This window comes from Athene noctua, chromosome 13 (assembly GCF_965140245.1).
Source record: "Athene noctua chromosome 13, bAthNoc1.hap1.1, whole genome shotgun sequence".
Taxonomy (NCBI): Eukaryota; Metazoa; Chordata; class Aves; order Strigiformes; family Strigidae; genus Athene; species Athene noctua.
Window position 1 is genome coordinate 363,275 of NC_134049.1, and position 16,712 is coordinate 379,986.

At 37.4% G+C, this 16,712-nt stretch overlaps 1 protein-coding gene across 6 annotated transcripts in view; it reads right to left on the bottom strand.

Moving 5' to 3' along the window:
- Nucleotides 1-16,712, bottom strand: part of RNF111 (ring finger protein 111) — a 48,361-nt gene that overhangs the window by 10,274 nt on the left and 21,375 nt on the right. For 4 of the 6 annotated variants that reach the window (XM_074916923.1, XM_074916919.1, XM_074916921.1 and 1 more), the window contains exons 3-10: nt 16,014-16,140; nt 13,633-13,796; nt 10,680-10,877; nt 9,490-9,809; nt 8,405-8,660; nt 7,269-7,626; nt 4,187-4,312; nt 3,306-3,432 (exon numbers count right to left, since the gene is read on the bottom strand). In XM_074916923.1, the coding sequence (XP_074773024.1) occupies nt 3,306-3,432; nt 4,187-4,312; nt 7,269-7,626; nt 8,405-8,660; nt 9,490-9,809; nt 10,680-10,877; nt 13,633-13,796; nt 16,014-16,140 (1,676 nt within the window). The remainder of the gene's footprint in view (nt 1-3,305; nt 3,433-4,186; nt 4,313-7,268; nt 7,627-8,404; nt 8,661-9,489; nt 9,810-10,679; nt 10,878-13,632; nt 13,797-16,013; nt 16,141-16,712) is intronic. The other 2 variants (XM_074916924.1, XM_074916922.1) reach the window with 1 other exon arrangement.

A 16,712-nucleotide genomic window follows, 5' to 3' on the forward strand; every position in this document is an offset into this window, starting at 1 on the left:
ACCAGTTCAGGGTGTCCTCTGGCCAAATTTAGAAACATCTTCTGGAAATTTCTTTTCAGACTTTTCCCCTTCCAGATTTCACTACAAACAAGGATGCCTTTTCTTTTGTGAAGCAACAGAGAAAAGGAATGAAAAGGAATGCTGCTTGGGTACGTGTTACAGTTTTAAGTATGGTTTGGCTAGTCAGACTTACGGCTGGTATAGGAAAAAAGTTATATTTTCATATATTCCATATAAAAATTATGTTTTCATATGGTATATGAAAAAGTCACATTCCTTTTAACATCCATCTCAGCTTATTAAGTCACAGAAATTCCCATTCTGTCCACCCAGATGTGGTAACTGGTGCTAGGCAAGAAAGAGAAGCCAAAATCCCTCAGAGTAAACAGAAACCGAAACGTCACCTAACAACAAGCACTGGCATCACAGAACAGAGGAACAGATAAAGCCTCTGTCTCCTGCATCCGTCCTGTCTAAGGTTCTGTTAGTTATGCCATGCACTGATCTTAAGTTGATTCTTCCTAAAAAACGTTGTTCAAGTTTGCAGAATGGAATCCATTGTAAAAATCACTTTGACAGAAGATCTTTCCTCAGCACATACACGGCATTAAAGCCATAATGATGGGAACACAAACTACACCAAGCCAGGTCACACTTAAAGTAACTGTGTTAAATCAAGGAGGGAAGCAGCCTAATCCTTGTCTACACAGATAGGAAGTAAACTCTGTTTAACTGCTTTTAATCTAGGATTCATCCTGAAGCAACAAACGGGTGAAAGTTTCTTCAATCAAGCTAAAAGGAGATTTTGTTTCCCCCATGCTTTATTTGGACTGTCAAAGCTGCTGAACACTAATTATCTCCCCTAACATATCTTCACCATTTGGTCTCCCTGAGGATTAACTGTAGTCTCCATTCCAGCACTGACTAGATGAAGATTAAGTTATCTGCATTCAATTAAAATCTGAAACTGATATATCATAGTACTGGCATCATTAAAGACCAACTAATCCATTGTGCCCTTTATGGTCTGGCAGTAGTTTGAAGGGGTTTTAGGACTCCAGAGCAGACAGAAAAAATGCACACTGCCTACTGGGCAATATGCTATTGCAGAAAGTGGATTCAACAGGAATTTTTCAGTTAAGCTTCTGAGTTACTTTAGAGGACTCCTCCCCTGATAAAGAATGGAGAACATCAACATCTGATGACATCTGCATCAAGAATACAACTAATGAGCCTTGTAAATTGCTACTTAGTACTCTCTGTACTTTAAAGCACTCCTCATAACATTAACCATTTAGCAGAGGGACTCCATTCACATTTCACCCTCTCCTCCCCTAGCCCCATTCTTAAAGTTACGATGAAAAAACCCACGTGACAGCTGCAATTAATCTGCTGCTCTTTAATAAAAACTAAAACGGCACTTTTAATATCCAGTTAAGTTTGTTAGATGAAAAATTTCACTGACTACTTGCTCTATACTCGATTTTGCTGACAGATCTCCTGTACTCTCACACGCAAATAAAGAAAACTTTGGCTTTCATTATTGCCACAAAGGGGGTAGAATCATCGAAAGGCATTTGTAATGCTTTGAACTCACTGTACATGTAACTTCTAGCAGTGCTCTAACCTGCCTTTATGTTCTTCTCGTCTGTGTAATCTGATACACTTCGAGGTAGTCAGAGACAGAACACTTCAAAGTCGTAACACTCGATCTGATCACAGCAAGATTCAAAACAGACCCTCCACATTTGAAGAAGTACTGTTCACAGCAGTCTATACGCTGTAAAACATCCTGTCAGTACAGTGTGTACAAAAACTCTGAATGCAAACAACTTCAGTTCTATTTCATCCAGAGATTAAAGAATTACTGTTATTAGGATTAGGTATCCCTATACAAACATGACTTACGATTGACTTACTAGCTCTGATAGAAAATGAGGTAAGATACACACGTTTAACTTGCTGCCTCCTAATGCATTTCCCTGAACCATTAGGAGGGCCCTTTCTCTTTGAGAATCTGAAGCAACTGCTGTTATCCGTTGGAGTACAACCCATGAAATAAATGAGAGAGGAAAGCCATTTTTCTTCCACTTGAAAAAACACCTAACTGAAGAAGAATGCAGAAAATCTTAATTTGCATGGATGATGCACAGGAGACAAGGTTATGCAGTAAGAATCTTGTTGACCACACTAAAATACCAAATTCTACAGACTGCTCTAGAAAGTCTGTGTTAAGTATGCAAGTTGTGCATCAATGAATTACCAACCCTGATGTAGCAGTGAAGTACTTAAGGATTATTATTATGTTTGTTAAATAGGAAGGAACAAGCAATGTAAGACCAGACTATGAAGAGACAGCTATTACAGTATTGGTTGTAAATTTAGAGTTCAATCCCTAGATGTCAATTCTGGCTACTAACAGAGGAATTTTGGATGAACAAGACTTGCAGGTTGATTTTTAGTTACAATTTTAGCATTTGTTTACAGATAAGTCCACAATTTTGATTAGCTTATCTAGTTTTAAGAGGGTTAAATAATATGGGTTAGCCACACAGAATACCACATAGAGACACTAAACATACCCTGTTAAACTAAATTTGTGTCTCTGAATTTTCTATAAAAAAAATTAAGAATATTTTAAATATCTTTAAAATTTTCCTTAAAAATTTTTCTTTTAAAAAAATTCTACTATTTTCCTTGGTTTTCTACTGTAGATTAAAAAGAGTTACAGGCAACAAGGGACTAGTTTACCCTCACACTTCCTGTTGCTTACAGCACTTCATGCTACAAAATTTTGTACTTTATCACACCGAATTAGGTTGATGAACACCAAATATTATTTGAAAACAAGCAGATTTCTAGATGGAATTCTAGCTGTGCTGTATACATGCCTCAAAAATAAAGCGTCGGTGCTAATCCTCATGCACTGGGTGGAAAGTTGGTACCTTTAACAATCCAAAATTCATTACAGAAGAATCTGAACTTTAAAAATCAGATGCAGAGGGTCAATGCATTGCAATGCAAGTGACAATTTAATTGAAATATGTTTCATTTTACAAGAGCTGAAGTTAAAAGTGTTAGTGTCCTATACTGTTTTTTCTTATTAGACATAAGCCTGTTACAGCTCCCCATCTGGGAAAAACACACAGAAACACTGGAGTATTTTCCTCTTCAGTTGAACCACTAACTTTTGCAGCAATGTATGCATGTCCAATTACACGGAGTAAACCTTAAAATAATTTTCCTGACAAACAAACTCATTACAATGACCAATGATCATCATTTTTCATAAGCTATTGCCTTACCATTAGAGGAAGAGCCCCTATTTGCAAATGATGAAGTCGAGGAGGGGCATGGTAGTGGGCCAAGTGAGGATGCAAGGGCCCTGGAGGGTAAGTAGCTGCAGTCACACCAGCTTCAATTCCCAGCTCCCTGTCACAGGAATGAAAGTGGCATTACAGCAAAGGTGTATCTTGACTCCTAGGTACAATTCCATGGCTTTGGAAAGCATATGAGACAGCACAGCTACCACAACTGTTTTACATGAAAATTTTCTTAAAACTTATTTAGATCTTGCTAAACAATAATCTTAATCCTATTGTAACTAAAAGTTGTTTTAAAATCAGCTGTGGAGATTTAGCATGCTAAATCAGCAGAGACAAGTCCATATTTACTGCGCCCAGGAATATTACCAGCGTGGAGTCTTCTCTCTATCTCACGCTGTGGGGAACAGCAGCTGTCACGTATGCATCTCTTCCCTAATGGTCAAAAGTATCTTTTATATATTGTGCAACTTAAATGTAACCTTCATGAGTGGGTCTGATGCAATTTTAAGTAAGTTCAGACAAAGAGAGAGAATAAATTAGTAACTTAAATCCAAACCTCTATTTTACAAAGAATATAAGAATAGTCTTCAGCAATGTTTTACTTGCCTATTTTAAAATCAATTTAAATCAAATCTTGATATTTGTTTTAAAAGCAATGGATAAACCCCCTTAGAAATAAATATTTAAGATACTGAATACTCAAAGCAGTATTTCAAAGCCATATCAACATCTACAGATTTTAATCTACAGGTGCATGCAGCACTTTTTAAAATCACAGCCAGCATTATCAGCACTGTGACCTGCACATTATGGTCTTTGTCCCGAGTACCAGAGAACTAAAACAGTATCCAATTACTAACCAGGCAGATCTCTCTGGAGCTTGTCGAGGATGGGAAGACATTGTCTGAGGCACATGAATGTGATGCCCATGACCATAGTTGGGATGCATTCTGTGAGGATGTGGAGGAGGCCGCTCATGAGCACGTCTAAACAACACAGAACAGCAATAGTTAATTCCACATACTTGTTAGTATCAAGAAAGCAACATCCATAACCAAAACATTACAAACTGAATTACTGGAATGGGTTAAAAATAAAAAAATAAAGCTCCCCATATAGTATTTTAATTTCAACTTTAGATAGAAGTTAGAAACTAATCACAATACAGATTTCACATTCAAAGCCAGCTTCAGCTACTGTGATCTGTCCTTCACTTGGCAGACACAACTACAGAACTGATAAAGTGTCTAATCCTGACCTCAAACTGCAGGTGGGAAAGCGAAGGTCACATGATAGTCATGTTGAGATTCAGAGTAACTCACAGCTATGCTGAAGTTTATTTCTAATAAAATTATACCAGCAAAAGTAATTCAGGGAAACTTGATACAACTATCAGAGGACATTTTCCTTGAAACATGTTTGTGTCATAGCTCAAATAATAAGAGCACACAGTTTTTTCTATGCCAGCTGGTATAGAACAACTACATCTGGAAAAAAACCTTTAAAAAAACCTGCTGGCTGATTTCTGTTACTTTACCACTTCTCATTTACAGAACAAAACAGATTGGTATTTTTCTTTCCATTGCTTTCAGTGCAGAAAGTACTTTTTAAAAATTCAATCTAGAAACTTGGATTTTGCCAAAAGCAGTACACACTCTTCAGATTCAATACCACCTTAGACTACCGGACAAAGCAGACTAGACATTTTGTAAGTTTACATGTCTAGAGAAGTAAAAAGTTACTTAACACCACTATTCTAATTACTGTAAATTGACACTTCTCCAGAGAAATCTGTCAAGACTGTATAAATTATGTTAGAAGTATTAATTTTCTGTAATGGTATAGACCAACATGGGAACAGACCTATCAAATAACTATGGGGAATAATCTGAAAGAGTGTTTTAATAAAAAAACCCCAAAACATAGCAAAACAACTTCTACAGTTCCATAAAAATGGAGTCACGTAGGCCCTTGTTTCCTAAAATGCACCTTAATGTGAAGAGAAAGACATTTTAAATTATTCCTATGGATGTAGAACTCCTAGGCAGTCTATCTCACAATCTTACTATAAAGCAGGTGATCAGATTTAAAATAAACAGAACTCTGTATGTTATACAAATGCAGTTCACCCTCAGGTACTGCCTTTTGCACGTTTTGTGGCTGATTCCAAGTGCCTAAGGAAGTTACAGCCATTGTACCCACACTGGAGACATGGCAGTGAGAAGAGGACTCTAACCATTCTCTACATCCAGTCCTGAAAAAGTCCTGTATTGTTGGACAGACTAGCTAGACTAGACCCTAAGCCATTTCTAGAGATGAAGGATGAAACAACATCTTTGGAGCACTTTGAGATGCTGGAACATGGAACCGAAGGAACTGCAAGGCTGCTGGCAGTCTCAGGCTGTGTATTAAATAACAGAGTAAATATACACAAGTTTCTGGCTGTCAGAGTATAATCTGATTTATATGGGCTTGGGCCAAGACACCTACAGTATTGATTTTGCATGTAAATTGTATGAGGATTAGAGGGGAAAAGAAAGACCAAGGGCAGAACAATTTCCTAAGATTACAAAACAAAACTATAAAGGAGAAACCTCACTGAGGAAATCGACACTGTCTGTCCTGAGACTGGTGACTTCAGAGAGGATGTCAAGGAAGAGCCCATTATCAACATCTGACTACAGTTTCTAGACATACAAAGAAAATTCACTAGGCTAAAAAGTGGCAATATTCACATTTCCAATCCCCAAACTACCAGAAAGTTTCCAAAACTAACAGATAGCTACCATTAGTATTTTTTCTTAAAATGCTATTTGCTGTCTTACATTCACTGGCTTTGAACGTTCCAAAATTAATTTTTGGGTATGACTGCATAATCATGGGCAGACACAAGTGGTATGCCTGTATGTTTAGGTTAGGGTGTTTAGGGGTTATGCTGTTTACATAGCAAAGGTAACAAAAGAACAGGTATAGGTTCAGACAGATCAAAATTTTAATGACTGAGAAAACAGGGTTACTTTAGACTTTCCTGGGGGACAGTGGAGAAGGGGGAAAAGTCTGTCATGTGCTACTTCATAAGCAGTTACTGCCTATAGATATTTCTATGAATTACCTGGAAACTGCCTCAGAAGTTGCAGTTAAAGCAAACTTTTATTTAAGCATTAGTTTCTAAATCAGTTTTAGGTTAGTTACCAGTAGAATTCATGTCATTTGTTAAGGAGCAACAACTAGGGAGCTCATTCCTGAAATTATCTTGGATATTTAAAAGCATTATCTCCAGAATGAAAATAACTTCAGTTACTTTGTGACTGAATACCAAGCATATTGACCTGACTCCTGTTGATACTAGTGTCATGAATCTAGTTTAGTAACAGCAGTAACATCTCTATGACCAAAGCTACATCTCAACATTGGTCACATTCTCATACAAATACTATTCAGTATCTTCCTTTTCTTCTAAGACCATAAAAGGCATTGTAAAGCTAGTTAAGAATCTAAGGTTAAATCTGAATTAAACCTGGTAAATGGTCTAATAAATTGCTTCATTTTATTTTAAAGCATTAGTTAGTTAAAATATCATAACAGCAAAGCACAACACACTGTCAAGGAACATATTTGAAGGGATCTTAGGATGTACTTTCTAGGCTGTCCAGCTTGAAAAGGAATTCCTGCCTGTTACCTGTAGGATGAGTAATGGGCAAGAGAAACATAAGCTTTCCTTCTCTTCCATGCCCCACCTGTGCCTTACCTGGAGACACTATTGAGAGATGCAATGGAACAGGTTCAGTCTTAATGCTCACGTGACTGCGAGGGTACCATGGTTTAATACTAACAGTTCCTAACCATGCAATTAACAGTTTGGGATTCACATGCAACGTTTTACAAACCTGAGGGAAATGAATTATATGTTTAGATATTGTTCTGAGTACATTTGTGACATACGTTGGGTGCTGCATCATTCTTCTTCTCTGGACCTCCATCCTCTGGATCACTTCATGAGGATGTAGCCTCTGTGCTGGAGGTGCTGTTGCAGGGATGTGATGGGATATAGGCTGGTGTGTTGCAGGAAGATGCTGTGGTATTGGAGCAGCAGCATTGGCTAAAGGATGAGTTGGTGGTGGAGGTGGAGGTGGAACAGGATGAGAAGATGCATGAGAGGAGATTGAAGGATGGAAGGGATGCACCGGATGAGGGATAACATAATCTACTTGAGGTGGAGGTTGTGGCTGTGGAGGAGGATTTCCATGAGAGTGAGGACATGCAGAAGCTTGATGGTGAAGAGGTCTGGTCAAAGAAGCATCTGCAATGAAAACATCAGGTGCTTTTAACTTGGTCAGTAGCAGGTTTTGACTTAATTTAAAATGTATCTTCACACAGGTGCTTCAATATTATTACACCAATGTAAACAGTGGCAACGTGGGAATATGTGTTTATGCAATTTCTAAATGAAGTGATACCAGCAATATACCCTACAAAACTCCCACACCTTCTGCAACCAGAAGTATTCCACTTGCCAGTGCTGGTAAAAAGAAAAGCAAATTCTAAAAAATAAATAAATAAATAAATAAATAAATAAATCTGTGTGATTCATGCTGAAAAAGGTATGTATGGTGAGAAATTATTTCAAGTTTGTTGTTTAATTTTTTAAAAATTCAATTCCCCCCCAGCAAGCCTACTATTCTGTAGAGACAAATTCCAAAAAAGAAGTCACTATCAAACAAATGAGTTGACTCTGAGCTTGCTCAAGCAGAACTCATTGTGGGCATGGACCAAGGAAAAAAAATACAAAGGCACTGCTAAATTACAAAGGAGATGAAAAATATTTCATGGTAAATACAGATTTTGAAGTTTGACTATTAAGATCACTCAAAAGAAAATATTTTAACATCACCCTGATCCTGTTCAAATCCCCTGCACAGGCTGTCTGTTTAAATACATTTCTTAGTCCGTGTTTTGCTAGGCCAGTTCTAAGATCAAAGCAAGCAGACAGTAAGAGTTTTTGTATGTCATGAGGGAAGCTGTTTTCCTGTGGCTGGGTGCGTGCCCCCCGCCCGGTTCCCACACCCATCAGTACTCACAAGGGGAATGCATGTAGTGCCGGCAGGAGGAGAGCGATGCCTGGGGCGGCGGCTGCGCCTGGGGCTGCGCTACCATACTGGAGCCATATCCCTCCATTGTTAGTGACTGGCTGGGGCCAGCACCAGCCTGATGCCCATAAATTGCAGTTCGCGACGAAGAACCAGGACAGCAGGGATCAAAAGCAGATGTCCCATGAAAAGCTCCGCTTCCATGACTTCTTATACCACTGCTGCTTAAGTCTACCGGCAACGCCTGCTGCGTAAACAAATCATCTTTTTTCAAGCAATTCTTCAGGCATTAAAAACAAAGTCATCTTCAAACATAAAGTTATAAAAAACAAAAATAAATACTATCACAAGCAACCGGGATACCAATTTTTAAGTTTTAAGGCTCAACTCTGGAACATTCTTTATACATGGTTAACATTTCTTATTCTAAACTCTTGAATCTGGTGAGAGAGACTAAATTCTTTACACCAGATAGTGTAAAAAAAAGCAAAAACCCTATGACAGAAATCAGTGAGTATATGGGAGCTACATGCGCTGAAATATTTGGAGGCAAAAAGCAATCTTTAGCGTTTTCAATTGTGCCTAATGAATTACTCTTAAAACAGAAACGAGATTGATAGTTCTGCATGTTTGCACAGTATTGTTCTTATAACCACATTGGTTTAGAGCTGTGATTTTAGTTACTTAAAAGTAACTAAATAAGTCTTAAAATAATGCATTTAAAAAAGCAATTATTTTATAAACAGAACATTAAAGTTTTTTTTCCTTAAAGCAGCTCAATTATTTGCATTGCAAAACTGCTACGATCAGCAGAGTGTATTTCAAGGCATTTATGTTTGGTTTGCTCTTACAGCCATCAAGAGGATCTCAGCTGTCAATGATTAATTGTTGGATTATGACTTTCTGTAAAATTTCAACTGTGTCCATATATTATAACTCAAATATTCCTTTTAGCTCCCTTCTATTGTTCTGTAGCAGACATTATAGAATAATCCACAATTCAACATCCTATTCTATTCTCTCACATCTATAACAACTTGAAATCACAGCGGGAGAGTCACAAAGATTAAACGTGCCTGGTCATGGTAACTGGTGCCAGAACTGCTGCCTGCTCCACAAGGGGCAGGCACTGGAGGCGGCCTTTCAACAGGGCAGCTGGAGTCACTGAACGAAGGAGACAGTGGAACAGCTGGGTGAGGGTTGTGGTGGTGGTGGTGGTGATGTTGAAAGTGGTGGCCATGCTGCTGAAAGCAGCTTGTGTGCGGGTGCCCCAATGCATGATGAGTCTGTGAAGGTCCTCCACAGGGAGAATGCTGAGGGCAGCATGAGGGTAACCTTGGCATGGCCGGAGGGCCAGTTTCCAGTGTCGTATTAGATGCAGTTCTTCTTACATCATCTTGAAGATAAAGAAAATTAATACTGAAGTGAAAGAACTAAGAGCTGATCACCATAAAGCAGAGTCTTAAAAAGAAAAATAATAGTACTCCATGATTAAATAATTAACAAATTGAAAAACAGATCTAGAGTAAAACAAAACAAGCTGGATACAAAAAAGAAGATTTAGCTAAGCCTGCCAAATGAACCAAAACTGAGTGGTTCAGGTACACTTGTGGGAACCACTAGAGGACGTGAACTGACATTTATTTTGCTAATTTAAGACATGTTATCAGCAGGGAAAGAAGGAAAGATTGTCCCTGTGGATAGTGTGCAGAGACCTCAAATTCTTGTGCAACTGTGGGTCAGCTCAGTTTTTTTTTACCTCACCTAACTTGCAGACAGGGGCAGAGCACCTGTGTTTCAGAGATGTTGTAAGTGCTACTTGTATACACAGCTCTACTATAGGTCAGTACCTATACAAATCTGTATAAACGTGCTTCCAGAGAAGTAACCTACAGGGGGGAAGTTCAACGAATACATCCTTCACTTCCTTATAATACCCATTAAAAAAACCACCCCTGTAACACACTGCAATAGAAGACTTAATTCCCTATGAACTACATTCTGCCTCCTCAAAAAGCAAGGATGTGGTTCATTAGGTACAACGAAATCATTCCAACAAGCAAAAGCAGAACGCTCCAACACCACTTCCTTCATCTTTGAGGAGAAAGCAATGATCTTTTTTGGATTCCCGTCCTCTCAACTTACTACTGTTATGTTCAGTACTAAAAGTTCATGTCATTTAATCTTGAAAATGCTGATTAACTTCCTCTACATCCTTTGTACTAGGAGGCAACACAACAGTTTAGAAAGCTCTCTCATTCTGTACCTCCAGCTGAAGTACCAGCAGTGCCGCCACTGGGGAGACCAGAAGTCGTCTCTGGTGCTGCAGAGGGCTGGTTGGTGGAGATGCTTGGAGCTGCATCAGAGGCCTGCTCTGAGGTAGACGTACTAGAACTGTTACTGGAAGCAGAACTCACGACCTGCGGCTCCACTCTAGCTGATGTGGTTGGCACAACTGTTGGCTCTAGTGAAATAAAAAAGCTTACATGTTCTTTAAGCTTTAAAAGCTGCTGGTTTTTTTTTATTGTTGTTGCTGGTTTAAAGCATTTTACAAGAAATTCTCAATTCTGGTCTTGCAGATGCCAGTGAAGTCGGAACACAAAAAACTGACAGGTACAAAGTACAGAAGTTAATTCTGTTGCACTCATATGTGGGGAAAAAAAAAAAAAAAAATTTTTTTTTTTTTTTTAAATCAACTCAAATTTTAAGAGTTAATAGAAAATTAATTCCCAAACAAATCTGACATATCAAGTTTTATTTACTGAATACTACCAGAAAGGAAGTTAAATTACTTTAGTACTTTCCGATTAAAACACTTGCTTAAATCTTTCATAAATCCACAGGAAAACTACTCTATGATTAAGTATTACCCTTACCATTTTTTACATGCCCACAAAGTGCAGAAAAACTTCTAGATAACTAACCAAGAACAGCATAACAACATCTCAACTAGCAGTACTTATTCTAGATACATAGTACTAAAGGCTATAGCAAGATAAACTCGGTTTCTAGTCTCAATACACATCAAAAGCAGATCCATTAAATCAGTTATCTGAGGCTTCTGTTACAAGTGCATACATGTGCATTTTGCATATCGTAAAGGTAGTAGTTGGCAATATATGTAATTGAATCCAGGGAAATACACCAAACACTTGATAAATCTTGTCATCTACTACACAATTGTAAACAGGTTAAAATTTAAAAAGATACTCGGTGGGATAATTCAAATTTAGTTTTGAAAAAGTCTGTCTTTGACTGTTAGTTAGAAATTTCTCTCTAGTTACTGACAAGGTAATGACATGACTAGGAATATGAGATACCATAAAAGGGAATATCATCAGAAGCAGCTCAGGTTTTTTTAGTAAAAATGTCTGCATGGATATCCGAAAAAGAAAGCATCAAGACACTTCAAACACTTCTCTCACACTAAGTCTCAAAATAAAACATGACTAGTTTTCAAGACTCCTCTCTATATCTAGTAGGTATATCAGCAACTCGGCAAGCAAGAGAATAAACATATCTTCCTTCTTGCAAGTCTTCCAACTTATCACATTAAAAAAACATGACCCGATACCTACATTTAAATTCTTCTGGATTTTAATGTGCCATTTCAATATACTAATTTTATTTAAAGGAAAACATTTTTGGATAAATGTATTTATGTTTAATAAACATAAACCCCAGCAAACATATAGGAGGTGTTTGGCCTAACACTGCTGTGTGATCAGCGTTCGAGGCGGGATGCTAATGTCTTCTGTGAGCAATCCTCCAGTCAGACAGCTCTCCATTCTGTCAGCCTCCATCACCCTGCTAGCCTGTTACTATTTTGACTCACCATCAACAACACACACAGTCCTGCTTCTACCCTCCCAAACAAGTAAAAGCTAGTGGGCTTGGTTAATCTCAATCTACTAAGAGAAACTTAATTTCAACACACTGCACCAGCAACATAGATGGAGGTATGATCATGGAAGTAGCTACCAAAGTTTTAAGACCAGTATTTTTGAAAACACGGGTGAAGTTACAATAAAGTGCATAGCTGCCCTGTAACAATGTTAATTCAGAATTTTTATCATTTTACATTAGTTCATGTATTAAATTTTATGCTTAAATCCAAAAATAATATTCCTGAAATCCTTGAAGAGTCATCTTAGAAAGGTATTTCCTTCGGGGGGTGGAAGAAACATCTAGTCTTAAATATACACATTACAGAACTAGAAGTTCATTCTAGTAATAATCTTTTTAAAAATAATTTGGTTCCTGAGCTTAAGACTAAATTCTACAATTTTAGTTTAAAGAGTAAACTAAAGCAACAGATGCCTATTCCCCTTCAATGATAAGAGCTGTTAGGATATTTCACAGTAAATCCATAAAGAAAAGAATCTAATCCACCCATCCTCTTCCTTAAAAAAACAAAACAAAAATCAAACAACCAAAATTAGTTCCGAATCCTTTCAACTCGCCATTCCACCCCAAAAATCAAGACAACTTGAAGAATAAGACAGTGCAAGATACTAGCCTGCGATGCACTCAGACAGAACCACAACAGGGCAAAACTTCTGTTAAACATTAGTGCTAACAGGAACCCAAGAAATCTCCAAAACCAACAACAAAAAAATGAACCTGCAAAAATGTACATGAGCTTTAGTTGTTCCTTCTCTCAACTTTTGACAATACCTGGAAGCTGCTCTTACGATTTTCAGCAAGAACAGACTTACTAAGGCCTGTAGGTCTTAATGTCAGGAAAGAACGAAAGGTTACAGCTTCAAAAACCTAACATACTTGACTAGTTTGCTTTTTTTTTCTTTTTAAAAATTATTTTTACTCCAAGGCCTGAAAGAACAGAGACTATTCCAAAGCACAGGCAGCAATAGATTTTTTTCCTTTTATAGTGTTGCATTGAAGTAAGTGCATATTTTTAAAGTAGTAGTTCCAACCTGTTCTGTAATTTCTGCCCAGTGAGTCAGCCTTTCAGACACACACCCAAGTCAGTATCGGAATAAAAATTAGATGTAGTAGACCCACTGGGAAGGACTAAACTTTTAATTTAAAAGGAAGTCCACAAGAAGATATTCTGACAGGCTTGAAATTTAGTTTGTTCAGAATTGAGACTTTTTGTAGAACGGTATGTTATAACTGGTGCAGTTCATTCCAGACCCCTTACACTGATCATCCTGCTGCTGAAGGAGGAAGAGATTTCCTAGACCAATGCAACCTACCATCTTCATCCACGGTAAGGTCCACCACTTCGGCTGCATTCTGTCTCAGTGGCTGTATGACTGTGGAGATCCGACTGCGGTTCCGCTGTTCCTGAGGTCGTGCAGCATGAGAACTAGAGCTTTGTCCCCAGTGGGATCTTGTGTGGCCAAGTGTTGAACGAGACCTTAAAAAAGGCAACACCTTAAGTCTTGACCTAAATTTTGACATTATTAAATTTTTCTCCTCACTGTTTGAGAAGCTATTTGAAGTATTTTTTTAAATTATTATTAGCATTTTGGTATGTTGAAATACCCCACTACTCTGCATGCACTAGATGTGTACCTACTGCAGCCTTTATCAAATAAACAGAACAGCAAATACCCAGAGTTAAAGTCTTTAAACCATGTTCCTGTGAAATACATACAGGTAACTTGCAGAAAAATTCACCATGAAACCATACAACCGCAGTCAGACAGCAATTATGTTGGATGTTGTGTTTTATCTTTGTTAATAGTAAAGAAAGAGTCTGCAAATCCTGTACTATTACTATGCAGTCTGAAACAGCTGACATATGAATGATGACAGAGCTGTAAAGACAATAAAAATTTGTAAACATTAAGTTACTGTGCATGTTAACTTGTAACAGAATATTTTCAGAAGATCATTTCTATACTTTAAACTTCAAAAATATCCTAGAAGTGCAATACCTCTGGCCTTTTCTCTCTTGAATATTGTTTCCCTTCCCCTCCTCTAAGAACGAACACAGCTTTGTGTAACACTTAAGTGAAATGTTTCTTGAGGAGAGGAAATCATAAGCCTGTAACCATACCTAAGGAAAGAGATGGTTTTATCTCTGTAAGATAACAACACCCATTCTATTCAATTTAGCCATACAAACTCAAACACTCAAATCAATGATGCTTCAGAGTTTAAGGTAAAAGAATACTGTCTTTAATTAAGGGAAGAATATTTTTACAGTATTGTATTTACCAGTTCAAAAAACTTTGATTCTCCAATATTTACATAAATCAGGTGGCTCTTATTTTCCTATTTGGAAAAACAATGTACTCAGACTTCAGAAAAGGAAAATGTGAAGAAAAGGGAATGACTTCATTAAAAATAAACAAAACCCACTGCACAAATCACCATGGAGCTCAGTCTACATTTCTGCTCTGCCTGTAGTCCCTTCACTCCTCTGTGTGTAACTCACTAACACAGATCAGTATATCTTCCTGTCATGCAAAACAACACGCTTGCTGCAGTCTTCTCAACCAACTTACACTTCAATTCCACTCCAGGAGCCACTGTAATTTAAAGATCAAGTTGTTTCAAAAAGGTTCTGGTTTTTTAAAGTTTGGATCTACACAATGTCCAGACTGATTTGTGTGTGCATTCTGTGTGTCCTACTAATACTCCAGCATTAAATTTACCTCCCAAGCTCCTTTAAAAACTTTACTATTGCTCTCTGGTCACTCAAGGTTCTTAAAAGTATGATATCCTTTGTGTGTCAGAGTTTAACAAAAAATTTAGTTAGTTCCAAGTGTTCGTGAAATCTACATTATGCATGCATCTGTCTTAAAAATAATGTTCAATGTGATATTTATACCAATAATAGTGATTTTTGCAGGAAAACTTGTCTGTTATTCTAAATTTAAAGTTGCCTTAGTGAAAGCACTATCTGACAACAAACACATGGGATGTTTTCATAACTTACTGCCTACTGTCCCTTTGTCATTATTTTATAAAAAAATGGATAGTCATTCTTCACATTCTACAGTTTTGTCATGTTCACAAATATGAAAACATAGATAATAGGCAGGCATCTCCAACAGTCCCATGCACAAGACAATTTCAAGTTTTCTTCTTCAAAGAACTCCAATAGATTCTGCAAAATCTGAGAAATATGGAACAAAACTTCCAGAGAGGCATGGAAGAACAGGAAAGCATATACAGTAGCAGCTTCAAAAAAGTAGGATGCTTTCCTGAAAAATTATCAACTAATCCCCAGAGAGTCAACTCAGCCCAACCTTGCTCTCTCTAGCATCTCACTGTACAGCTTTGCTTCCCCAGAACTCTGCCCATCAGCCACACTAACTGCAACCACCTCAACAATTCCAGATTAGTTGATTAGACAAGCTTTGGCAAAGCTGTGGTTTGGTTTTTTTTAGTTTGTTTCTTTGTTTGGGGCTCTGGTTTTGTGGGTTTTTTTTTGTTGTTTAGGTTTTTGTTTGGTTGGTTGGCTTTTTGGTTGTTTTTTTTTTTTTTAAAAACAAAAAGGTATACTATGCATCCCAGTTAGAATTTCTATGACATCACCATCTGCACTTTTAATGATACAGAACCTTGTGACAAACTCGGAGTCAAGCAAATTCATGTTAATACAAAGAGATACAAGTCTCACCTGTAGCTTTCACCAACTGTGACAATCTCTACTTCACTATCTGTTGAGGTAACGTTTATTTCTTCATTAGCAGTGACCTGGGGAGTGGAGGATGCTTCAATAACCACAACATCTTCATCAATACTTCCTGAAGAGGAAAAAGGAAGAAGAAAGTTCATATACTTCGTCCATCTCAGGAGCTATAAGAGACTTTTTTTCTCCTAGACTTAAAATACATGCAGGTAGAGAATTTCATGGTATATGTCAGACTTCAGGTGCATAATCTAATTATTAAAGCTGGCAATTCTGCTGTAAATATTGAAGTAAAAAAAAGGAAGGAGACAGAACATGGGGGGAGTTAGATATGCAAGCTTACATTCTACTGTGTATTGGAAGGAATCATGGTGAATTTTAGCTGTTGTAACACCAATAAAATCCAGTCTTTTAGTATAAAAACAAAATAAACTTTCAAACTAGCAAAGCAGTGGTGGTTTGTTATCATTAACACCTTTCTTTTTAAATAATACATTAAAGCTGTTAAAGTCTCAAGGTTAAACAGTGGCAACAGGAGAAAAATGATGCACCAACTAATATATATTATCCATTTCTACAACAAAATGAAGACCACAAATCCATTGGTGTTTATGTCTTTACCTCTACACTTTCAGTGGCACTCACAGTCATAGACTAGACAGAGGAAATTAAAATGAAACTATCAAT